We start from the raw sequence: 22,920 nt of genomic DNA on the forward strand, positions 1-22,920 counted from the left end.
CCGCGTACGCATTTCTGTACATTGCATCACGTCACTGCGTCCGAGCGAACCGAATCGTCACCTACGATCGTACATTCTTTTGAGCTCGAAGACAACACGCTCTATGGCCCAATCACTCTTGTGTCTTCTTCTCGATTATTGCAATGCTTCAAAGAAGCAATGCTCTTCGATGCCTGACGCGAGCGTCCTATGGACGCTCTTCAAAACCCTTCCTCACTCACCTGCATAACCCATGGTTCCGCCGCTCATATTCGCCGGGGCCCTCTGACGGGCAGCCGTATGAGATTGCAGTTCTAGGTGGGGGTATCACCGGCCTGTCGACGGCATACTGGCTCACGAAGAAGGCACCCAAAGCCAATATCACAGTGTACGAAGCTAGCAAGCGTGTCGGGGGATGGGTGCAATCGCTTGAAATGGATGTGGATGGAGACACTGTTGTGTTCGAGACCGGGCCTCGGACCTTGAGAACAGGCTCTGTTAATGCCATGGTCACACAAGCCATGGTGCGTGGCGGGAATGTCGTTCTATGCATAAGCTAATCTCGAGTCGCAGTTGGAGGATCTTGATTTGGCAGACGACATCATTTTCACCTCGAAGGATGCTGCGTCATCTCGAAACAGATACATATACTACCCCGACCACCTTGTGCGCATTCCATTCCCAGTCGATGGCCTACTGGACACTCTGAGTACCGTATTATTAGAACCTGCCTTCGAAGGAATCCTATGGCAGGTACTAAAAGAGCCTTGGAAATGGACTAGACCATCACATCTTCTGGATGAGAGTGTAGGGGAGTTCTTGACCCGTCGCATAGGCAAGACGGCAACGAATAATTTGGTATCTGCTGTGTTCCACGGGATCTATGCGGGAGACATCTGGCAACTAAGCGCAAAAAGCATAATGAGGAGTGCATGGGAACTTGAAGGCTCCTTTGGGTCATTTGGGCGCGGTCTGTCCGAGTGCCTGGAACATGGGGCTCTTGTTGATGCCAGGGACGCTGAACTCAAATCAGTATTGGAGCCCTTCCTGGACGGGAGTCAGTTCATGGACGATTTCAAATCTAGTAGCGTCTTCGCTTTCAAAGGAGGATTATCGCGGTTGACTGAGGCACTGGAAACCTATCTTGAAGACTGTCCGAACGTAACATTGATGACCAATTGTCACGTTGACGACCTAACATGTGAGGGTGCATTAGACCTTCACAATAGTGGTGTCTTGACAGATGGCAAGGTCAGAGTATGTTCATTTTAGCTCATGTCCGTGTCGTTCATATGCTGACATCTCAAGTTTAACGTCACCGACATGACTGATGAACGTCGTCTGAGGGCGCCACAAGTTGTTGACAAAGATCTTGTGATCTCTACGCTCCCGTCCCGGGTTCTAGCCAGCATGTTCGCATGGAAGACAGAATCTGGGATTTCGCCCTACCGTGGTAGGCCCATCCCTTCCATTGAAATGGGCGACTGGGCAACTGTAATGGTAGTCAACTTTTACTTCCGGGAATCTAACATCGTGCCTGTCAAAGGCTTCGGATATTTAATCCCACAAAGCGTCCCTTTCGAGAATAACCCTGAGCGAGCTTTGGGAGTGATATTTGACTCGGATGCAGTAACTGGCCAAGATACTGGATCTGGTACCAAACTCACGGTTATGATGGGTGGCCATTACTGGGCTGGGTGGGACAAATATCCCTCTCCTGAACATGCCACTCAGATGGCCATGGATCTACTTAAGAGACATATTGGTGACATCCCTGAACCTGCGAAGACAATGGCAACACTACAAGAGAACTGCATACCTCAATACAGAGTCGGTTGGGACACAGCAACGAAGTCTGCGCACGAACAGCTGCTTCACTATTTCGGCGGCAGACTGCGAGTGGCAGGTCCGTCTTGGCATGGGGTTGGTCTTCATGACTGCACGCGTGCAGCATACGACGTAACTGAGGGTGCGGACGGATGGCACAGAGGCAAAAGCGAGCCTAGAACGGGCCTCGAGATGTTCAAAGAGGACCCTGTGTTTCTGCACAGCAAAACAATGCAACAACCTAAGAAAACGCGATTCTACTAGCATTCCTCTCCTCTTTCAGGAGACCAGGCCACGATTTCGAATCAGAGAAAACGATCTTGTCACTGTATAACAACCTGTGTAGATATTGTAGTACATAGCGTGCAGACGCATTTACCGTAGATGGCTTATACTAGTAATGCTCAATAGCTTTCGGCCGAAGTCTTGAATCGTGCTTGTCAACACTGTGTCAACACTGCAAACTCTGGAATTACATCACTATCGACTCAGAAACTCCCGTCACATATTTCTACGGATTGCGGTTGCTGCGCACGATAGCAGAACGCTTCGTACAATCAGCGAAGTATGTTTATATCTTCTCATCCATTCGTTCAGAACGATACCCAGACAACTCCAATCAGACAATTTCCAGACCAATACAATCCTACATCCACAAACACAATTTTCCACTAGCAGTACCTGCAGCAACCCAGTCCCTCTCCGGATGAAACTGGGCCACCGCTGGTACCGCCGTTATCAGCTCCGGGTCCCCTAATTGCGCCAACTGCTGCCCGCTCGCCGTATACACATCTACAAAGCGGTTCATGTTCCCAATCACAAATCGCTGCACGCCATCCACCGGGCTGCGCTGCCACTGCGGCCGCAAGATCGTTACCCATCGTCCAGTCTGGTTGTTGTGCGGGACGACCGTCACAGGCGCCATTTTGGCTTCTGAGAGGGCTAAACCTGCCGCGCCCGAACCTGCTGTCGCGAAATCGTATATCTTGACTGTATCGTCGTAGGAGGACGTGGCGAGGTGGCCGGATGGCGCGAACGCGGCGTGAGAGACGGACAGACGCGACTCGTGCTCGCCGAGAAGGGCGGGCAGTGCGTTCTCGCCTTTGCCTGCGATCTTGCGCAGGTCCCAGAGTTTGAGCGTTCGGTCTAGAGAGGCTGTGGCTACGACGTGTGGCGATGTTGGGTGCAGTGAAAAGCCGCCTATTTTCTTTTCGCAGAGCTGGTATAGAGGTGAGGACGCGGTTTCGGTGGACGGCGTACGGGTGTCGTGGTGTCCGAAGGAGCCATCGAGGGTGGTGAAGTAGACAGTGTGCGGGTCGGAGGGATGGACTTCGATGCCGGATAAAGGGGCGTCGTGGGAGGGATCGGGAGGGGCGTAGATTTCGACAGCGACGCCTTTATTGAGGTCCATGCGACGGATTGTGGAGTCGTATGAGGAAGAATAGATGTGGTGGGCGGAGGAAGGGGAGCATTGCAGGGCCGAGATTGTACGGGTATGGATCTTGAGAGTCGTAATGGCAGGAGAGCGATCGTCCTCATCGTCGGAGTCTTCCTCCTTTTTGACAGCTGGAGCCTGTGGTGAGCAATCGCATATGCCCAGATTGCCCATCTTATCGCCAGCGAGAACGAGAGGTTTGTCGGTTGTGGGATGAAAGCTCATTGCGTAGATGCGCTCAGGGGTGATTTTGATCTCTTTGATATTCGTTAGCACGCGTCTCTTGTAGGACATCTTGATTCATCATAACTATACCATTTGGTGTAAAGTCTTCCCACAGTTCAAGACTGCTCATCTTCTCCCTCAATGCCTGCAACTCTTTGTCACTTGTTTCCTTCTTGGCATCGAAAGTCCTCTCATAGGGCCTTGACGCTCTGATATCCGCAATCGCAGTCCAATCATTCCCGGCAACCAGCGCATCTCCAAGATTGATATCGCCACTAACGCGCTGTCTCTTTGCTCTTTCGGCCTCTCGGAGGGCCTCGTGCTCGTCCTCGGCTTTCCGTTTAGCTACTTCGCTGTCTGCGACAATGCCCCTCAAGCGCGATGATGTTCGCCGTGGGCCTATGTCTTCTTCCTTTATCTTCTTGGGGGCTGGCTTCTTCTTCTTTGCCGCACCGTTCGACGCGGCTTTCCTCGCCGAAGGCGCGATTCCTGCAGAGGCGGCATCAAGGGCAAGATCCCTTAGGAGAGCCTGATTCTTCGCAATCTTCTCTTGTCGAGCTCTTTCATACTCGCTAGTTGCAGCAGATGTCCGCGCCATTTGTGTTGCCTCGCAAGAATACTCAATTGTGTGACGCGCAGCAACTATAGGTAATGCGGTCATTGAACTTGACGCGTCGGAGGATACCCGCAATCACCTGACTTGGCGTTTTGCCAAGATTTCCCAATTAGACATCTAGGTATTCTTTCGGACTTCGTGCCGTGATTCCTCACTTCTCTGCAGTCACAATGTCGTTACCGTCGTGCAGTAGGCGATTTGCCTACAAGATCACGGCCGATATATTACCTAGTCCTAGGACGTCATCCGGTCTCTCTTTCTTATACAACACTCCTACTATCCTAAGCCAAACAGTCTCGCGCCGCCGCAATTTACACACATACTCCCCGTCAGACTCAGTACCGTTCGATGACGCCCAAGTCCCAGTCGCGAGAAAGCCTCGCAATCTCAACGACATCATCAGCGGCAAGAGAGGGACCAGCGTGACTGAAGCGGAGAGGAAGGTCTTCGAACAGATCTTTTACGATGCAGAACAGCAGAAAGACGAAACGTCATCTGTCGACCAGCTAGTGTCGAACGAGGAGGACCTCGACGACGAAGACATTCTCCAAATCGAAGAAGAAGAAGAAGATCCCATGGACATCGGCCGGCCCCGTAGGGGCAAGAAGGCGTTCAGCAACGACACAGACGACTTCCTCAAAGCCATCGCCGGCATCGAGAAGAATCGCAAGAAAACCCTCGGGCCCTCCTATCTCTGGCCCCAAGAAACCCAAAAGACAATGCAGCACGCCGAGAAGCAGATGAAGGCAAAGATCGCCCGCAAGGCACCCAAGTTCCTCACGCATACCAACCTTCTGAAGCAGCGACAGCAAACCGAGCGCATCCGCGTGAGCAACCTCGTCAGGCGAGCCCGAACCGATTTCGAACTCTGGAACATCCTCGAGACCGAGGTTTTCGCCCCTGTCCGCGCCTTGCGACTCGACGACGACGACGCCGCCGCCGTCGCCGCCGCTGCTTCTGCTTCTACTGCCTCTATCCCCGACGACACAAGCACAGACGCCATCCCGAAAACAGTCGCAACACTCGCCGATCTAGCACAATCCCGCAGCAGAGCATCGTACACCAACGCGCCGCATCTCGCCATCATCGGCCCAACCTACCCATCCGTCATGGTCCTCGCGCTGCGCGTACTACGACACCGCTTCCCCTCCTCGACCCTCCCGCTCAGCGTCCTGCCAGCCATGCGCTCGCTCGGCCGCAGCAGCTTCGTCCTCGGAGCCAGCACGTCGCTCTACCACCAGCTCATCATCCACTACTGGCTCAAGTACTCGGACTTATCGGGTATCAACGCGCTGCTCGAAGAAATGGCGAATGGCGTTGTGGAATTCAATCACACGACGCTCGACCTGCTCCAGCACATTACGCGCGAGGTGTTCCGGGCGCGGGACGGGCAGTTGGGTCCTGTTATGAAGGCGCTGTGGGGCATGGATATGTTTACGGATGCGTTGGGCGAGATGTGGCGGTGGAGGGAGCGGATCACGAAGGAGTTGCCGGATGAGAAGCCGGTTCAGAATTGGGATTCGGGTGAGGGGTCGGTGATTAGGCCGGTTTATAGGACTTTTACGAGGAAGGTCTTTACGGCGCCTAGCACGTTTTGAAGCTTTGAGAGGGATGTATCGCTGTAGATGGGATTATGGAAGCTAAATATATGTTGCTCACTCCGCGTGCAGACAAGTATGCAGACATGGCTGTGTCGCTGCACACTTCGCACAATCCATGTCTCATAAAACCACCCGCCCTGAACGTCGGCACATCACCCTCCTACACCATCCCACTCCCAAGCTTCTTCGGGCCCCTAGCAATCTTCGGCGGTCCTTCAGGCTTCACCGTGACCTTCGATTTCCCGCTTGAGGGGGCCTTAACTGCAACACTAGGTACGACCTTCGTTGATACCGTATTTGGCTTCACAACATCACTGTGCCCTTGCTCTACTGCTGCTTGTTTAATCTTCACCCCGCCTTTCGTCTCGATATACCCCGTCTTCATGTTGCTCCCTTGTGCTATGCTAGCTTTGCCTTGGCCGCCAGACGTCTTGATCCGGACTCCGCCTTTAGTTTGGAGGTAGCTTTCTGGTATTGTGGGTGTAGTAGGCTTTGCAGATGGCTGGATCTGTACGCGAATGCCATTGATGATCGCGTATTGTGGTGAGTCTGGGTTTGCCGATGTTTGTTTTGTGGGTGGGAAGGGGACGGGGACAGAAGTCTCAGGAATATGAGTTCGTCCTGGTGTCGGAGCAGCAGATTTTCCTGGTGTTCTCGACGGCGCGGTTCTCGCAACTGACCCGAGAGCTGTTGATGATGCCGGCACTCTCTGCGAGGTTGCAGGCCTAGAAGGGTCCTTCGCCGCGGTACCCGTCCTACTCTGATTCCTCTGAAGTCCTGTCCTGACCCCGCTCATCGCAGCAGCTCTTGCCGCCTTTGTATCCGGCAGCTCCCTGACAAATTTCCCAACTCTCCTCCTCTGCTCCGCCTCGAGCCCGACCTCCTTTGGTAGACTATCCTTGAACAATTTCAGATACTTCAGTTTCTTCTTCTTGTCCTCTTCCGTGTTACCTTTCATCTGTACCTCCGGCGGACTCAGGGGTGTTGACATGCCCGGTACGCCGTGCTCGAGCATCTTTTCGAGATCAGCGGCGTTGGTGGGTAGTGAGACTTGACCCATCAGCGGGCCGAGGGCTTGCGTGAAGTAGGACATTCCGTTTGTGAACGGAAGATCGGACGGTGATGCGCCGTATGCCAGAAAGAGTGCCATGGCCAGCGCGGTGATGGGTGCGAAGATGCGTATGAATTCCTCTGGACGGCCGCTCTTGATCTCTGTCTCGATGGACACGGCTGGGCGTGCAACGCTCCGAATGCTACTCTCACTCTTCGAGTCCGCTCCTTGTGCAAGTTGGTCTTTCCAGTAGCTCGTGGCTGGAAAGCGAGTGTGCTTGGCAAAGTACGCGAGCATGTAGTCCTTCTCGCGCCATCTGTTCCTGAGCCAAGCGTCAAAAGCTTTGGGCCCATCGAGAGGTATATCGGCGATGCGGAAGCGGCGCCAGTGCATATTCACGCTCTTGGGTGGGCGGCCTTCGAAGAAAGAACTGCGTAGTGTGAAGACGTCCTGGCCATATGCGCCGGCAGGGACGCCTTCGTAGGCGATCGTGCAGTCATACAACCAGTCTGTGGATTCTCGTAATTCCTTTAGGCAGAAACGTAGGCCGGTGCTGCGAGGGAGTAGCTGGTGCTTCATGTCCTGAAGGTTGTTCTTCTTCGCCCAAGCTGTGCTCTTTTCGCGTGTGCCCGCGCTCAGGTTTGTACCTTCAGGGAAGATGATGAGCCACATCGGGTCAGAAGGCTGTTTGAGATGGGACAAGGATTCGCGAAAGCGCGGCTGGTCCTCTTCCCATTTTCTACTCAGGAAAATGAAGTTGTAGAACTGGCAGCCCCAGCCTAGTATCGGGATCTTTTTCAAGGACTCCTTGAGGATGATATAAATCCGGCCATGCATCTTGTTGGTATATGCAATCCACCAGAGGTATAACCAGTCCGTGTATAGCTGATGATTGGCCATAATTACGGTACGGTCAGAGAAGTTGCATCGCAGGCTACCATCTGAAAGTTTTATAAGTTGGCCTTTCATGCTCTCGTCGCCCGAGACGCGTACTTTCGTTGGAGCCCACCATTGTGTCAAAGATGTGATGAGTACTGCAAACGACTCTTTGGTATAGGCCATGTATGCATCATAGAATGCTGAGTCAATAAATTTAAGAGGGGCTCCAAGAAATTGAGAGGCAGTGATTCTGGTCACCAAATCAGATTTACCTCGGTGCAACATGACATTTACTTACGCCAGTACTCCAGATATGAACGTTGATCCGAGCGTAAAAGCTCTCTCTGCCTGACCAAATTCGCCATGGCGAGGCGGCCCAGACGGATGTCGGCCAAGTTTGGTAGGGCCCAGATTCAATCCAACGCCAAAGTCTTTTTTTGGTTTCATTGCCATACCAAGACGATGCACATATTCTACGACTACCCTTCTGTCTTCGACATGACGGCTAAGCTATCATCATGATGGAGAACTTGTCGCAATTCCTGCTCCTTGGAAGTGACCTGGTTCCTGATCCCTGACCCCAAGCAACTGTGGCGGCGTTGTGACGTCGTTTGTAATACCAGGATGCCTGCATGCCATTACCAAGATTGCAGCATCTCCTCCTTTCGCAAACGAAATGCACACATTGCTGCTGCATCGATAAAAGTCGCAGAATCGCAAACGCTCCCGGAAAGTCTGGTCGATACCTTTGCTCGGTAAGTTGACTCTTACTATTTAGCGCGAAGATTTCTTTGTATGGTCTTCAAGCAGCCGTGTACCAGGGACATTTACTGCTTTCAGTATTATGTTGTGCTCAGGTGGCCGTACACTGGATAAGACTCCGAATATACTAGGGATTCAGGCTTTGCGCAGTCTGTCTTGCCGAACAATCAAGCTGACACACCAGTAGAAGACATCGGATCATTAAAACACCAAACCAGATGCCTACCTCATCGGTTTCGAAGACAAGCCAGGCGGCCAAACGCACACCGAAGACTCCTCAGGTCAATGGAGCTGTCAACGGGCATATCCCTTCGCCGTACGAGATCATGGCCGGAAGGATTGCGAATCGTGTGGCAGAGATGGCAGAAAACATGACCTTCGTCGAACGTGAGAGGTAAGAAGTCCACGTCTATGTGGTGATATCTCCTGCTAACCCGGTCGAGATAGACCACAGCAGCAGCCTACTCCGTCATCGCCTGTGCCACAGCAAAAGAAGCCGCCACGCAAACTGGAGATGAGGCTCCAGAAGTACGCACAAGCACAGTCTGACGTCACCTTTTCAGCGCCATTCTTGGACAACACACTGTCAAAGATGCTCGATTTACAAAACCGCATGCTGAGAGTTGGCAAAGATATCGGTGCGGATGAAAACGTTAGTGAGGAGATTAAACAAGAACAGTTCAAGCAATCTGCTGAGCTCAGCCGGATCATTGCGTTGATATGTGCAGAGAAAGCTAGACAGGGAGCCTAGAGAGGACGTGATTTATAGGTGCTCGTCTCATGGCGGCTGTCTGGACAACATGATTGTTTCGTAATCCTACTGATTTGAGGATGAATGGTGCTCTTTGGACGGTGTTTAGCATGGAAAGCTGCACGATATCTGGATAATTGGCGATCAAAGACTTGTACTGTATGCTCTAATTAGTCTCTTTATCAAAACATGGAGGTATTCTTGAGCAACGTCACAAGGGAAGCGTCCCAAGCTCAGCGAATTCTTGATTTGCGCCTGGTACAGCGACCAAGACGTCGTGTTTCATCTAATGATCGCTTAGACATGGAGTATAGAGCAATCCATAGAGCAGTTATGCACTTTTCAGCGCAGGATATATGCCTGCCCTTGACCCCTAGAAGGCTCAGATCGTCCGGAAACGAGCCCGAAGGGTTGACTGGGGGACTTTTTAGATCAGGAACAAGCCGAGCAGAAGTTGGCAGGAGGCGCCGGAAAGGATGACGGCTGTAGCAATGATCGACAAGCGTTTTGTGATGATGATGATGATGATGACTGTTGCGATGATGGTTGGTATTGGTTGGCATTGGTTGGCATTTTGTTGCAGGTGAAAGCTACCAATGAAGACGCTGGGAGGACTCCTCGGTTAGGATGGCAGGCGATCAATCACTTTCTACCTGCTGTTTTCTGTCAGGTAGAAAGCATCAATCGTTGTATGATGGCCTGTGGTTTATTACCATCACCATCAAAGAAACGTCGAAAGGCCGTGGGTATAAGCTCTAGGAGCGAATGAGCGTTGTCGTTGTTGACAAGGCTGAAGAATAGGCACGCAGGTGTGTTTCCAAGGCTTCCCGAGGTCCAGGACGACAAATACAGTGGCTAGCACTGAATAGTACGCACGACCCCGCAAACCAGCAAACGCTCCAAGCCATATCCGATGCAGAGTGGTGTGTTTTGGCGTGCTGATGACGTTTGCGTGCGTATCCCGTATCCCGTATCGCCGTCCTAGCAAGCATTGTCAGCCCTGATAATTACTGTAAAGGTTTAATAGGTTTGGCCAAGGTCAAAAGTAATTAATTACTATGAGTAGCCAGCAACACTTTCTAGTTGTTCTCAAGAATTCTGCTCTCCCGATACTACCACCAAATCCTCACAAGATCACAAGATTTATTTATTGCTCAGGTGAAACATGCATCGGTAGCGGGCCCACACGCGCTGCACCCTGACCCTGAGTTCTGACTGACTGAACCCGTTTTTTGGCTGCGCTGCGCCCCGTTTCTATCGATTCGTATCCGCTCAACTCGCTGCTTTTGGGCACTGACTGGCCGCGACAAGCAATTCCAATAGCGCTGCCCTTACTCATTTCTTGCCACCATCACAACAACTTCTTCAGCATCAACAACTCTTCCCACCGCCTTTTCATCCTCCATATACATCTTCCAAGCACGCCGCTGGACTTTTCTCCTGTTGGCTCTTTCGTTCGTTCTGTCTTGTTTGCTTCCAGGTCTCTCGTTTGCTTGTTCTACCACTAGCTGTCCATCCATGGCGACCCTTCCCGCAGACCCACCCACGCCGCGTCTTTCAGTCTTTCGCGAGGTTGGACTGGACGACGAAGACGACACGACCCTCTTCACATCTCTGCCACTACAGCGACCGCAGCTTAGAGTTCGCTTTCGAAGTCACAACTCCATAATAAATCCCAATGGTGAGGACAACGCAGACGACTCCGACGATTGGGAGAGTATTGACCATGTTGAAGGGGATGACTTTGACTGTCAGTCCGACGAAGATGTGGACGTAATCACAGTACAGTCAAGAGCGTCGCTACCGTATCGCTTGACACTCCTTGCCTTATTCGTCGCTATTGCCTTACCCATCGTCCAGAGTGCACCATATCTGGTCTCTGCAAGAGATTCACTGTGGAGGCCTTGGACAACGGTAAACCCCAGCAATAATTTGCAGAGAAGAGAAGATAGCCCGACGAATATTTGTAAGAGATGGAGCCATCAGAGTGCCGTGGTGAATGGCACCTTGTACATGTATGGTGGGCGGGCAATGAGTGACAAGTCACAGACATCTGACCAGTGGAGTACGTCACACGAGCACCGGATCTCTCGACGTCACTAACACAGCCAACAGATAACTACTTCCTCTCTCTCGATCTGACAAAGACTTGGCAAATCAGTGATCCTGCCCTCACTGGCTATCCTCAACCTTCCGGTCCTCCTCCTGTCTCGAATGGCTTCCTATGGAACTCTCACGATTCACTCTACCTATATGGCGGAGAGTTTTCTGATACGCCCATAACATCGCCCGTTCCATTCTCCACGTGGGAGTACGATATCAAGGCTGGAAACTGGGTGGAGCATGAGGATCCAAAAACATCCGCTGGAAAAAATGCCGAACCCGAAGGCCAATCAGTACAGCGTGCCGCCGAAGGAGCAGGAGCCGGCGTAGCGGCATTGGGTAGGGGATGGTACTTTGGAGGTCATCTGGACTTCCTGACGACATACGAATGGAGCAACCAGGTTGCCAGGGTCTACATCAAATCTTTGGTCGAATTCACGTTCCCAGGATACTCCAACAGTGCCGTTGACACTATTTCTAGTAGCCCGGCTGGAGACGATGGTGTCTGGCGTAACATCACACAGGGCGGCGTACAAGAGACCGGCGGGTTTCCCGAACGAGCGGATGGTCTTCTTGTCTACGTGCCTGGCTTTGGAGCTGAAGGTATACTTTTGGGTCTTGCAGGGGGGGACAACCAGAGCTTCGTAAGTCGACTCGACTACTCCTTCCTCAATCCGACGACATACTAATCATCCCAAGACTCAAATGAATGTTATCGATGTGTACGATATAGCCAATTCGACCTGGTACAAGCAGTCAACCGCTGGAACGACACCTGGAATACGGGTCAACCCTTGTGCTGTCGTTGCAGCTGCTCCTGACGGATCATCATACAACATGTACATGTACGGTGGTCAGGACTTGAAAGCTAACAATAGTCAACAAAACCAGTACGATGACATGTGGATCCTGTCTATGCCTTCCTTCACCTGGTTTGAAGTCAAGACGGACTCCCAAGTTCCCCCGGGCCGCTCAGGACACACCTGCAACGTCTGGGACGGTCAACTTGTTCTCGTTGGCGGCTACGTCGGCCAAGATCTTCTTTGCGATTACCCCGGAATATATGTTTTTAATCTCACCAGCTTAAACTGGAATAATCAGTTCACAGCCCTTACCGGCTCTGACAACATCAACAACAAAGACGCTGCCGACTTCAACCCCTTTTCCCAACAGTCGAACCAACTCTCCCACAAATCCGACTCCGGCACTGGCGGTCTCGAAGGCTCATACGGCTACCAAGTCCCCGCGCAAGTGTATTCTGCAATCGGCGGTAATGAGCTTGGCGGTGCCACTATCACCAAGCCCGTCGCGACCGCAACAGCAGGCCCTTTTGCCACTGGCTCGCCCATCACGTACACTGTCACAAACCCCGATGGTTCCATCGTAACGTCTATCACCGGGGGCGGCAAGTCCAATAATGGTGGCGGCACGAATGTCGCCGCAATCGTCGCCGGGTACTTTGCCTTCTGTGCCTGGATTTATCGGAAACAGCTTCAGCTATACAAGACTCACGCCGCAATGATGCAAGCACGCAACGCTAACGAGAAAGACGCCTTTCTACCGTCAGGCACCTCCATGATCGGAGGAGGAGCGGCGCTCGGCACGGCGCTAAGCAAGAGTAGCTCTGAGCGGGCGCAAGGACTGAGACCGGACAGTATTGCGAATACGGTGGGGAGCCACTCGCGTACTGCGAGTAGTGGAAATGGAATAGGTGCAGGGACGGCGTATGCGGGCGCAGGTGCGGGAATGGGGAGAGGCAGTATGGATTCGATGGAGGATCTGCTTGCGGACCAGGAGCCGAGCTTCTGGGGAACGAAGGGGGTGTTGTTGAATCCGAGAAGGAGTCTGAGGGTCATTAATCGGGATTAATGATGGAAGAGAGAGAGAGAGAGTAATAAGGAAGAGCGGGTATGTGAATTGTCGTCTGTCGTCTGTCGTCTGACGTTGTAGTTGTGTGCGAATACCCTGAAGATTTGTTTCGGAGGACATGTATAGAGTATATTTCAAGACCTGGATTCGAGGGTCGACAGGCATGCGCGGGAAACAAGATATGAGTACAGGACATAATGATAATGAATAAGAAGAATTAATACGATCATCCCATATATATATCTATATATGACCGTATATTGATGCTGCGATTTTATGCCACAACGCTTAAATGCTCAGTCCTCATCAGGATCATACAGATCCAGCCCTCCATCATCAAACGTCTCCACCGCCTTCCTCTCCTCCCTCCTCTCGCCCCCATCCTGATGCGCCTGTGCCTGCACCTGCGCCTGAGCCTTCGCATACGCATTCTCCCGCCGGGCCCTCTCCTCAGCAGCAGTCGCCTCCCGCAGCCGACGCAGGCGCTCCTCCTCCGCGGCCCTCGCCCGATCCGCCACCGCCTGCTCCTCGGCGCTCAGCACCTGCCACGGATCCAGGCCGCTGTCGAGCATGCGCTGGATCGCAAACAGGTTGCCGCTGCGGATGCGGTCGTTGCTGGGCCAGGGCTCCCAGGGCGCGGCGGCCATGCTCGCGAGGACGTCGCGCATTTCTTGGGATAGGCCTTTTTGGTTTGTGGGGAGGGTGGGGTCGTGGGTTGGGTCGAGGAGGGTGGTTGTTTGGGTGGGTTGTTGGTCGTCTTGGGGCAGTGTGGGGGATTGGGTGGTGCCGTTGGGGGGGTCGTCTGTGGTTATGGCTGTTGTTGTTGTTGTGGTGGTGGTTGTGGGTTCTGGTGCTGCTGCTGCTGCCGCAGCAGCATTGCGGACTGTGGGCGGACGCGTGGTTTTGCTGATGAATTTGGCGTACGAGAGGAGCTCGTCAAAGGGGACGTCGCGGGAGGTGCTGGGAAAGGTGGTGACGGGTGTAGCGACGAGCTCTCTGCGGGTTTCCGCGATCGTTGCGAGGATGGATTTGAGGGTGTTGTCGAGCGACTCGGCGGTCTGGCGGAGGGCGAGGATGCGAGTGTGGTTTGCTTGGTGCTGCTCGACTTTGGGACGTCAGTGAGATGAGACTGGGAGAGAGTATAGTTTATGTGGGGGGACAGACGTCTTTCGAGCTCCTTGTTGAGGCCCTCGTCGGCGTCCATGAGCTTCTTTGCATCCTCGATTAGCGGGTTGTAGGCGGTGATGGAGTCGATGAGGGTGCTGAGAGAGGATTCGAGGCGCGTGAATTGCGCGTCGAGCGCAGCTTCCATGGTGGTTGTTGGGCGTGTTGAGGGGTGTGTGAACTTGAATGATAGTGAGCGAATTGTGTAGATGCTTGGAAGTGTAATGTCGAGGTAGTAATACTGTATGTAATTGTAGGTAATTCGACCAGACGCCGACTGAAGCGTGCATCCTCATCTTTGGAGCCGAAACACGCTAACCAGTAATTAACCACACGGGCACTTGCGGGCAACTGGAGTAAAGCCGCATGTGCCAAGACTGCGGCCCACTAAGGTACAGTAATTAACTACGCCAGCGGCTCCCACCATGCATCCAGTGTCCTTCAGGTGACAACTTAATCGATTTCATCATCGGAATCTCAGATAGCGTGGCATAAGGCAGAATTAGGGGCGGCCGACAAAGACCTACATATAACCATATCTAGGCAGAGTGTATGCGGCCTTGTGGACTGATTACGTCGCCGCTGGTCTATCTGGTCAGCCATTCAGTCCTCAGTTAACGACCTCGCGAACACCTGGCGTCCTCCACCTCTTTGTACATCCATGATAGACTTGACGGGTGACGGAGGCGTGTGGCACTAATATGGACGAGACGAGAACGGTTTATGTGGAATGAGTGGAATGAATGGATTATGACGATGCTCCACAACTACTGCTGCCACCAGGCCGACACTCAGCTGCCTACCTCTCTGCCACTGCCTAATCATATACTAGTATACCTTACATGTCATATCCATCACCCCCGCCGCCATAATGAATGGACGCCCACCTGCATTACCCGGGAATCCATTCTTAATTACATACAGCACTGAAGAACTACCTATATATCCTACACTATTAGCTACATACATGCCACACACACACACACATCCGTCTCTCCCATTCTCCATTCTTGATTCTCCATTCTCGTCCTACTACTAATTACTATTACTCCCTCCGCCTCGAAAGCCAACCCCAAACCCCCCCAAACCCAGTCGGGCGGCGCTCCCGTAGTCCCTCCCTGCCCATCATCTCTTTCTTGTCGCACCCCGCCCGCGCGTCATTTCGCCTCAGCTTGGGTCCCCGCCAACTTTAACACACTGCTGCACCCTCTCCCATAACCATCCAGATCTTCCAGAAAAAAGTCCCACCCGTCCAGTTTTCCTCCATCACACCGCCGTTACCAAGCTTTGCGCCCCCTATACCTGGTTTTTGGGCCCTCCTTGCAGGGAAGTCTTTGCAGCTATGGGTAAATCGTAAGTCTTCTTCCCTGTTCTGTCCACTCACTTGGCTTCATCACAACAAACCTGGTCGACCCTTGTGCCTCCCTCCTCCAACATGTTCGACTGATTCTTCACCATCCTTCCTTCCTCGTCTTCGAAACAGTCTTGAGCAACGTTGCTGTATCTTCTTCTCCACCGACCGCCACTTTTCCAGCGCATCCTCATGCCGGACCAGGACGACTGCTCCTCGTCTCCAAGAATGGCTCCCGCACGAAGACACAGCATACCGCGATATGAAGACACCGCTGGGCCTCAGCGCATGTCCGTCAAGACAAGCCATGACGTCCCTCTCTTGTCGAACAAAACCTCTCCCCTCAACCTTGCGCGACCCCACCATACCCACATACCCAATCATGACGAACGTGGCTACGACCAGTACAAGGCGCAACGCGACTTTGTCCTGGAAAGGGCAATCAAGGAGAGAGCACACGACCTTTCACGACACTGGCCGATTGATCACATTGTCCTGGCCAAGAAGCTGATTATCCATTATAGCCAGAGCAAGTTGTCGCAGCAGGAGCTTGCCGATCTGCAAAAGGCCACACATTTCGACAAGAAGGAGTTGCAGCAGTGGTATAAAGGTCTGTTGGTCCAAAGTCTCGTCAACAACCCTGGACTGAGGTAGCTGACACACCCGTCAAAGGCTTTCTGAAGGACTGCCCTTCTGGCATGCTCACGAAAGAGGAGTTTCAGAAGATCTACAAACAATTCTTCCCGTTCGGTGATCCGTCAAGTTTTGCAGATTACGTCTTCAACGTCTTCGATGCGGACAAATCAGGATCGATCGATTTCAAGGAGTTCATTTGCGCTCTCAGCGTGACAAGCAGAGGAAAGATGGAAGACAAATTGGACTGGGCGTTCCAGCTGTACGATATTGATGGCGACGGCAAGATCAGCTACGATGAGATGCTAGCGATTGTCGAGGCAATCTACAAAATGGTAGGTCTATGTGCCGAGCCTGCGACATAGGGCGCTGATGAATCCGATAGGTCGGATCCATGGTCAAGCTCCCCGAAGACGAAGATACCCCTGAGAAGCGCGTAAAGAAGATCTTCAAGATGATGGACAAGGACGAGAATGGCAGTTTAGATATGGCTGAGTTCAAGGAGGGCTCCAAGCGAGACGAGACCATCGTGTCAGCCCTTTCCCTCTACGACGGTCTCGTCTAATAATCAGTCAATTGAGCGTTTCCACTATACTTCATTAATCCATGACTGGGTTTCTCCTCGCTCTATTCGCTCTCCGGTACAAGCACCATCTTTAGCTCAGCTCATTGCACTGGAAGACAGTACCGCAGTTATATCTGCTCCATTACACGTATCATGGCATGTCGGAGGTCGTTTGGGGGTTTGGTTCACTGTGAAAAGAGCGCCTTGTACGTACGTATCTTTCCTTCGTTGGTTACCGGGGCTCTTTGCTACTCTCTGTCAAACGTTAGGAATGCCTCTAGTCAGAACACCTGTCATAAGAGGCTATGAAAACACTATAAAGTTGATTCGAGCCTGTTTGCATTGTTAGCTTGTTGCGTTGCGTACTGGTTCATTTCCTTGCAGTGTTACCGGCGTACTTGCTTGGGACATTGCTGTGGCATTTATGCCGCCATTTGGGGAGCAACATCTGTCGTATTCTCAGGGGTCTAGGATCCTAGGTGAGTAGCAAAGAGCAAACAAGTGTCTGGACAAGTGTGAGCTCGCTAGAGTGAGCATACATACCGACTCTCTTCAGTCATACAACATCGCGAAATTCTTCTTCTGGCTGGACGATGAGCTCTCGTCCAATGCAATCTTGGTTGGTGATTTCAAGAGTGGTCAGGATCAATTCCTTCACACAAGGGACCGCAACTTCTTTAGGCTTGACGACTCAAAGACAATAAGTTATCAAAGCCTGCGTCGGGTACTCGGTAATACTGATACTCCCTCGAGGATTTATTCTGCTCCGATCAGTGCACACTAATATCCGATGATGATGCTCTCCATTAACAGACTGACGATATATGCGATGGGGGTTTCACTGCAAGTGTATCACTGCAAGTGTAACGCGCTTAATTACACGAAGCTCGTGTCTCCTCTGATCCTATTCATGGTCCGACACTCCAGGTCTTCACGAAGTTGCACGCGGAAGCCTGTTCGGTCGCTGGACCACCTTCGAACCGAGCTTTTATCCTCGGATGATTAGGCAATAACCATAACACGCTTGGGTTGCCTGACGATTCCACATACTGCCGGGTTGATGCTATATGCATCTCCGTGATAATACTAGCGGTGAAGATGGCGGTCGACTGTACAGGGACTTCTCAATGGCATATTATTGTTCGTGGCATAGGACATCTATTCAATCATTTACTCTCTTTGGTCTTCTACTTATTCTTCCTACATATATATACTTCTGGCTTCCAGGTACAGTCTCCTCCCTTACCATCATGTTCCTCACAAGCCTTGCAAGTATAGTCAAGCTTACTATCAATCATGAATCTAGAATCAGACAACTGGAACGCAATCGCTTTGCCAGCCAAACTCTGTCTCACGACTACTCAATCAACGTGCAAACAGAGCACTATGGCAAGCTCCGCTGGGTCGTGCTTGTGTAAGCTCTACTGACAATCGCAGGTGTTGACCCCTGGTCCAAGTCCACAATCTGTGTACTCCGAACCAAGTAGGGACGGGTGCGGTGGATCGTCTGAGAGCATGATGGATCTCCACTCCCTCGCATCGCACGAAGACATCGATTGGCATCATTTTGAGCAGCATGTGAGCGGCCTTGACGACAACTGTTTCTCAAATCTGCCTCAAAGCTACACTCAAAGCTCCATGGATGTAGCACACCATTTCTATGGCAACTCAGACCTTAATGACTTTTATGGTACACTGACACCGCCTTACGATTCGCCGCAATCGCGAGACCAGTCTATAGCCACAGAGGACACAAGCGAGGGGTTCGGTACTCTCACCCAATACCATCCATATTGTACGGACCGTTCCGAAAGCGGGGCCTTGTATACGTCTTGTCCATGGCCAACTAACACGACAGACGCGTGGGCGCTTGATACCTCTGATGTTGAACACCTCCACCCGCATAGGGCTGACAGTTGTCAGCCTCCCGATCTTGGCGACCCCACTTTGAAGGCTAGCTGTGCGCCCGTGCTCAAAGTCGAGATGTTTGGCCCTGGTTATACTCAACAACCTCAACGGTCATCACACTCGGTTTCTACGCCACCCGAGCAGTACTATTCAGCAACCACTCCTGGTCTACAGACGTCGCTCGATGTCTATGATCCGTATCCACAGCGTTCGGCGCGCTCGCAAGAAGAGCTACATTTTAGGGCCATGGCAGATGTTCGTTCAGACTCCATAAAGTATTCAAGTGTACATCATGCTAACACAGACCAGAGCGATGATGAACGTGCCTCGCAACAGATCATGTCAGAACACCGACAGAGCGTGCGATCATGTATTCCCCCCACCGATCCCCTCGATGCGACATTCTCTTCTTCTCCCCTGGAGAGCACTTCGTCCCATGGTCACCTCTCAAGACCAGCAGTAACCTCCCCGAACCAGACGCAGAGACCTATCGCACAACATATAAAGAAGGGTACAGGAAAAGTCGGCTTGAAGGTACTCAAGGGCCGCTATGGGAACATGCTCTGCTCAAGTCCAAGCAATGACTTGTTCGACGACATGAGCTCCGGCTCGGCATTGCCTTTGAAACTGTTTCCATCATTGTCCGTGCACACTCCACTACGACGCAGAAAGCATGTCGCGGTGGCGTCGCCGATTTCTGAAGAACGTGCGATTGAAGAGACTATAGTTGAGAAGTTTGCTCGTGCGCCTGTCAATGTGCCTATTGCAGATTCATCCATCGTCAACGCCACCACCGATGACGGATCGTTCGGGCCAATCACTAGCGACGAAGACGATGGGCAGTTTTTAGTAGAGGAGGTTCTCGATAGGCGATCAAAGTTGATGGCTGATGGCTGTGAACACTTCGAATACTTGATCAAGTTTGTCGGGTATAGCGCCAAATACAATGAATGGATTCAGGCCGATGATCTATGCGCTGACCTGCGTATTAAGTTCAATATTGAACATGCTGGGCTAGACTTTGAAGGACAAAATACGTTGGAAAAGGTCTCGGTCGATCCTGAGGAAGACCTTTTGGCTGCCATCGAGCGATGCGGCGACCCTGGCATCCGCATCGGCAGTGTTGCCTTGGGCGAGCCTGACTGGGATGAGATGGATCTGGAGAGCACTCAACGGCTCGCGGAATCTGCTGCTGACGGAGACATGCAAATGGAGGATGAATCTGCCGGTGAAGGTACGAACAAGATCTCGAGGGGCAAGCCTCAAAAGAGTCGCAAAGCCTGCAAGTCAGACAAGCAAGTCAAGCCCTCCAAGCCCGCAACCAATCGTGGATCTTTCTCGGCAATGGAACGGGCTGTCATACAGCGACGTGCCAACCAGATCTGCAGAGAAAGAGGGATCACAGCATATGAATTCAAGGAGGCGATTCAGGTTAAACGTTACAAGGCAAAAAGTGACGTGTCTGAAATATGGCAGTCTCTGATAAGTGCGCTTCCACTGCGCAGTAGAGTTTCCGTTCAGAAATACTGTAGGAGACAGTTCAATAATGCCCAACGCGGAGCCAACTGGACTGCCGAGCAAGATGCTATCTTGCTTGAGTATGTGACGGAGTACAATAACAGCTGTGGCTCGTCCAAGAACATTCCATATGCCATCATAGCCGAAAGATTGCAGCGCCGGGCCGAAGATTGTCGCGACCGCTATCGCGACTATCTCGAATACCCCGATCGGCGCACGGATCCATGGACGGCTGAAGAGGAGGCAAGATTGCTAGACGTTGTCGAGAATGTCATCCAGTTCGACATTGACTACATCAAGGAGAGCGGGACGTGGGACGCGTCACGGTATCCGCGAGAGGCCCTTGAACGTCGTATAAATTGGGACGTAGTTGCAAAGACGATGAAGACCCGGAATCGCCTTCAGTGTCATCCTCACTGGTACACTCTGAAGAACGGCAACACCCCAAGACAGCGAAGAGAGAAAGCCAAGGCTAGAAAGCCCGCCGCTGAGAGGGCCGAGGCCGAGTCTGCTGCGGAAACAGACGTCGCTTCACTCAACAAGCACAATCGCCTCTCGCAGGCCACCACATTGCCGCCGACAGACCAGAGTAGCCCGGACGCCATCTCAGCAATAGGCCAACCCCGACACGTCCGAAGGAAGAGCAGCCTGGAGCTTTAAGCGGTTCCAGCAGTTTGAACTCCATCAAAAACGGATATCCAGGAGGCCAGATGTCGGATTTGCCTGATCTTGACCTTGTGATCTACGGGGGGCCTTGGGGGCTACTTACGACCTTACGATGTTACGACTCAAAGAATACCTCTGTTTACCAATTTTCTTTCCGGGTCCTCTTTTCCGGCGGTTGTCACAAATGGGCTGCGTGTTGTTGATTCTCAGTTGTCGGAAAGTTTTGCGTCTCTTGGTATAGCATGCATGCATGCATGCATGATTGTCCCGGTGTAACGACGACGCTGCACTGGTCTTCTTTTGGGGATGGATGCATACTCGGAGGCTCTCGGGCATTGGGGATGTAGTAATATTGGGGTTGGGGGGTGGGCTTTCGGGCTTAGGTGTTGGTGGAGTTTGTTGCCTGTTGGGTCTACTTCTCTTTGGTTAATTAGTTGTTTTAAACTAACTGTGGTCCAAACTTCTCATCATTACTGGACAGTGGAGTTTCGGCTTTGGGCGTTGGTGGTGTTGTTTCTTTTTTTCATGTATTATACTTTTCGGTTCGATAGGTTGTTTTGTTATAGTTGAAACTTCTCATCATTACTGTGTTTTCACGAAACCCCCCCCCCTCCCTAGCAGTCCAGGAAGGAACCCCAGAGCGCTATAACGACCTGATGGATCCAGGAATGAACAGAGGAAACAACACGGAAACAATCGGGAGGGCCCAAAGCGATCCAGAGAACACGCCTGCCGGAGATCCGGATTCACGGGATAGATTTGTTAGTCAAGGGATTCCCTTGACTAATAAATCCATCCATCCATCTACCACCTACACGCGCGCTGCGCCGGGGGCAGGCAGGGCAAATACCGGTTATATAGGACGTGGACCCACTCAACCTCAGGAGAGTGTTATATTTCTCTATCTTCTCACATGGCACACTGACTGTATCGCGTGTTCAATTCTCGATTTCAGTCGCTGGGTTTTGTATATATGGCTTGACTGGTGCGGAAAAGGCCTACGCTGCGTGATTGATGGGACACGCTACGTCAAGGGGAAAAGTGTAGATTGATTTTCCAAATTTCTCAAAGGCGCGATGGGCAAAGTCGCATTATCATGCCATAAATACAAAGAATAGTAGCGACTCCATCATGGAAATCTAGTAGTACATCTCACACACAATCATCACTCTGCCAGACCAGCTCGGCATAATATACTACAACTCCTCCATCATCCCATCATCCCCTCATCAACCTCTACGCAATCGACCGCGTCCCATTATCCCCCTCCTCTACCCGCAGCTGCCCGCCCTCCCGCCGCCAAAACTCAATATCGCCCACCTCCCCTCTACTCTGCTCCTCGCCCACACTACCCCTCACAATCCCCTCATCATTCTGCCCCCTACTCAGAATATCCTCGAGCGTGGTGCTCTGGTCCGTAAAGATCTTGAGGTGATCGGCTATCAGATGCCGCGCCTTGCAGCTCGGACACGCGATCAGCACCGTGCCGCCGTGGTAGCCTTGCTTGGAGATCCGGTGTGTCGAGCGTGTGGTGCAGGGCTTGCAGGTGAAGGTGAGCTGGTAGTGTGGTACGCCTTGGAATTGGGGCGGGATGGCGGTTGGGTCGGCGGGTGTCGCAGTGGGGGTGTCTGAGGATGGAGATGGGGAGGAGAATGTTGAGCCTGGTGCGCTGGTGTGGGTTGAGGAGGAGGAGGAGGAGGAGGAGGAGGAGGAGGAGGAGAAGCGCTGTGGGATTGGAGAGAGGCGAGGAGGGATGCTGATGCGGCGGAGGGCCGGAGGTGCGGTGGTGGTGAGGGTGCGTCGGGGGTGGAGGTTGGCGCGGAGGCTTGCGAATGTGCGCTGGCGGAGGGCGCGCGTGAAGAGGGTTGTATGGGACATTGTTTAGATGGTGGTGAGCATGGTAGTAGTGTGTTGGTGTGAAGGTTGGATGGAATGAATGAATGAATGATGGCTCTTGGAACATTTTTTCTTTTCGGGCAAGGAGATCCAGTGACGTCTGAGGACAGGGTCCCGGAAA

At 52.2% G+C, this 22,920-nt stretch overlaps 10 protein-coding genes across 10 annotated transcripts; 6 read left to right on the top strand and 4 right to left on the bottom strand.

The window, feature by feature from the left end:
• The first annotated feature begins 51 nt into the window (after positions 1-51).
• Positions 52-2,232, top strand: EJ05DRAFT_480120 (Protoporphyrinogen oxidase). The gene is made up of 3 exons (XM_033744811.1): positions 52-503; positions 553-1,236; positions 1,288-2,232. Exons 1-3 carry the CDS (start codon positions 144-146, stop codon positions 2,068-2,070), a joined length of 1,827 nt encoding a protein of 608 aa, XP_033596085.1. The 5' UTR covers positions 52-143; the 3' UTR covers positions 2,071-2,232.
• On the bottom strand, positions 2,203-4,100 carry EJ05DRAFT_480121 (WD repeat-containing protein). Its single transcript, XM_033744812.1, has 2 exons — positions 3,557-4,100; positions 2,203-3,498 (listed from the first exon to the last, which is right to left on the bottom strand). Exons 1-2 carry the CDS (start codon positions 4,062-4,064, stop codon positions 2,453-2,455), a joined length of 1,554 nt encoding a protein of 517 aa, XP_033596086.1. The 5' UTR covers positions 4,065-4,100; the 3' UTR covers positions 2,203-2,452.
• Positions 4,101-4,657: 557 nt separating this feature from the next.
• Positions 4,658-5,680, top strand: EJ05DRAFT_489825 (uncharacterized protein; the record flags this gene model as incomplete). The annotated part of the gene is made up of 1 exon (XM_033745821.1): positions 4,658-5,680. One exon carries the CDS (start codon positions 4,658-4,660, stop codon positions 5,678-5,680), a length of 1,023 nt encoding a protein of 340 aa, XP_033596087.1.
• A 163-nt stretch (positions 5,681-5,843) lies between these two features.
• EJ05DRAFT_504732 (acyltransferase-domain-containing protein) lies at positions 5,844-8,060 on the bottom strand (the record flags this gene model as incomplete). The annotated part of the gene is made up of 2 exons (XM_033747616.1): positions 5,844-7,863; positions 7,912-8,060. The coding sequence occupies 2 exons, from the start codon at positions 8,058-8,060 to the stop codon at positions 5,844-5,846; spliced, it is 2,169 nt and encodes a 722-aa protein (XP_033596088.1).
• Positions 8,061-8,452: 392 nt separating this feature from the next.
• EJ05DRAFT_166652 (uncharacterized protein) lies at positions 8,453-9,243 on the top strand. The gene is made up of 2 exons (XM_033739466.1): positions 8,453-8,769; positions 8,823-9,243. The coding sequence occupies exons 1-2, from the start codon at positions 8,594-8,596 to the stop codon at positions 9,124-9,126; spliced, it is 480 nt and encodes a 159-aa protein (XP_033596089.1). The 5' UTR covers positions 8,453-8,593; the 3' UTR covers positions 9,127-9,243.
• Positions 9,244-10,417: 1,174 nt separating this feature from the next.
• Positions 10,418-13,342, top strand: EJ05DRAFT_541666 (uncharacterized protein). Its single transcript, XM_033749676.1, has 3 exons — positions 10,418-11,191; positions 11,242-11,873; positions 11,929-13,342. The coding sequence occupies exons 1-3, from the start codon at positions 10,645-10,647 to the stop codon at positions 13,096-13,098; spliced, it is 2,349 nt and encodes a 782-aa protein (XP_033596090.1). The 5' UTR covers positions 10,418-10,644; the 3' UTR covers positions 13,099-13,342.
• On the bottom strand, positions 13,247-14,564 carry EJ05DRAFT_166672 (uncharacterized protein). Its single transcript, XM_033739467.1, has 2 exons — positions 14,263-14,564; positions 13,247-14,203 (listed from the first exon to the last, which is right to left on the bottom strand). The coding sequence occupies exons 1-2, from the start codon at positions 14,408-14,410 to the stop codon at positions 13,395-13,397; spliced, it is 957 nt and encodes a 318-aa protein (XP_033596091.1). The 5' UTR covers positions 14,411-14,564; the 3' UTR covers positions 13,247-13,394.
• A 1,241-nt stretch (positions 14,565-15,805) lies between these two features.
• Positions 15,806-16,811, top strand: EJ05DRAFT_489830 (EF-hand; the record flags this gene model as incomplete). Its single annotated transcript, XM_033745822.1, has 3 exons — positions 15,806-16,223; positions 16,286-16,581; positions 16,632-16,811. The coding sequence occupies 3 exons, from the start codon at positions 15,806-15,808 to the stop codon at positions 16,809-16,811; spliced, it is 894 nt and encodes a 297-aa protein (XP_033596092.1).
• A 1,250-nt stretch (positions 16,812-18,061) lies between these two features.
• EJ05DRAFT_504737 (uncharacterized protein) lies at positions 18,062-20,897 on the top strand (the record flags this gene model as incomplete). The annotated part of the gene is made up of 4 exons (XM_033747617.1): positions 18,062-18,217; positions 18,249-18,606; positions 18,670-18,974; positions 19,029-20,897. The coding sequence occupies 4 exons, from the start codon at positions 18,062-18,064 to the stop codon at positions 20,895-20,897; spliced, it is 2,688 nt and encodes an 895-aa protein (XP_033596093.1).
• A 1,032-nt stretch (positions 20,898-21,929) lies between these two features.
• Positions 21,930-22,781, bottom strand: EJ05DRAFT_514602 (zf-DNL-domain-containing protein; the record flags this gene model as incomplete). The annotated part of the gene is made up of 1 exon (XM_033748541.1): positions 21,930-22,781. One exon carries the CDS (start codon positions 22,779-22,781, stop codon positions 22,140-22,142), a length of 642 nt encoding a protein of 213 aa, XP_033596094.1. The 3' UTR covers positions 21,930-22,139.
• Between the last annotated feature and the right edge of the window lie 139 nt (positions 22,782-22,920).

This window comes from Pseudovirgaria hyperparasitica (assembly GCF_010093815.1).
Source record: "Pseudovirgaria hyperparasitica strain CBS 121739 unplaced genomic scaffold EJ05scaffold_19, whole genome shotgun sequence".
Classification (NCBI taxonomy): Eukaryota; Fungi; Ascomycota; class Dothideomycetes; order Acrospermales; family Acrospermaceae; genus Pseudovirgaria; species Pseudovirgaria hyperparasitica.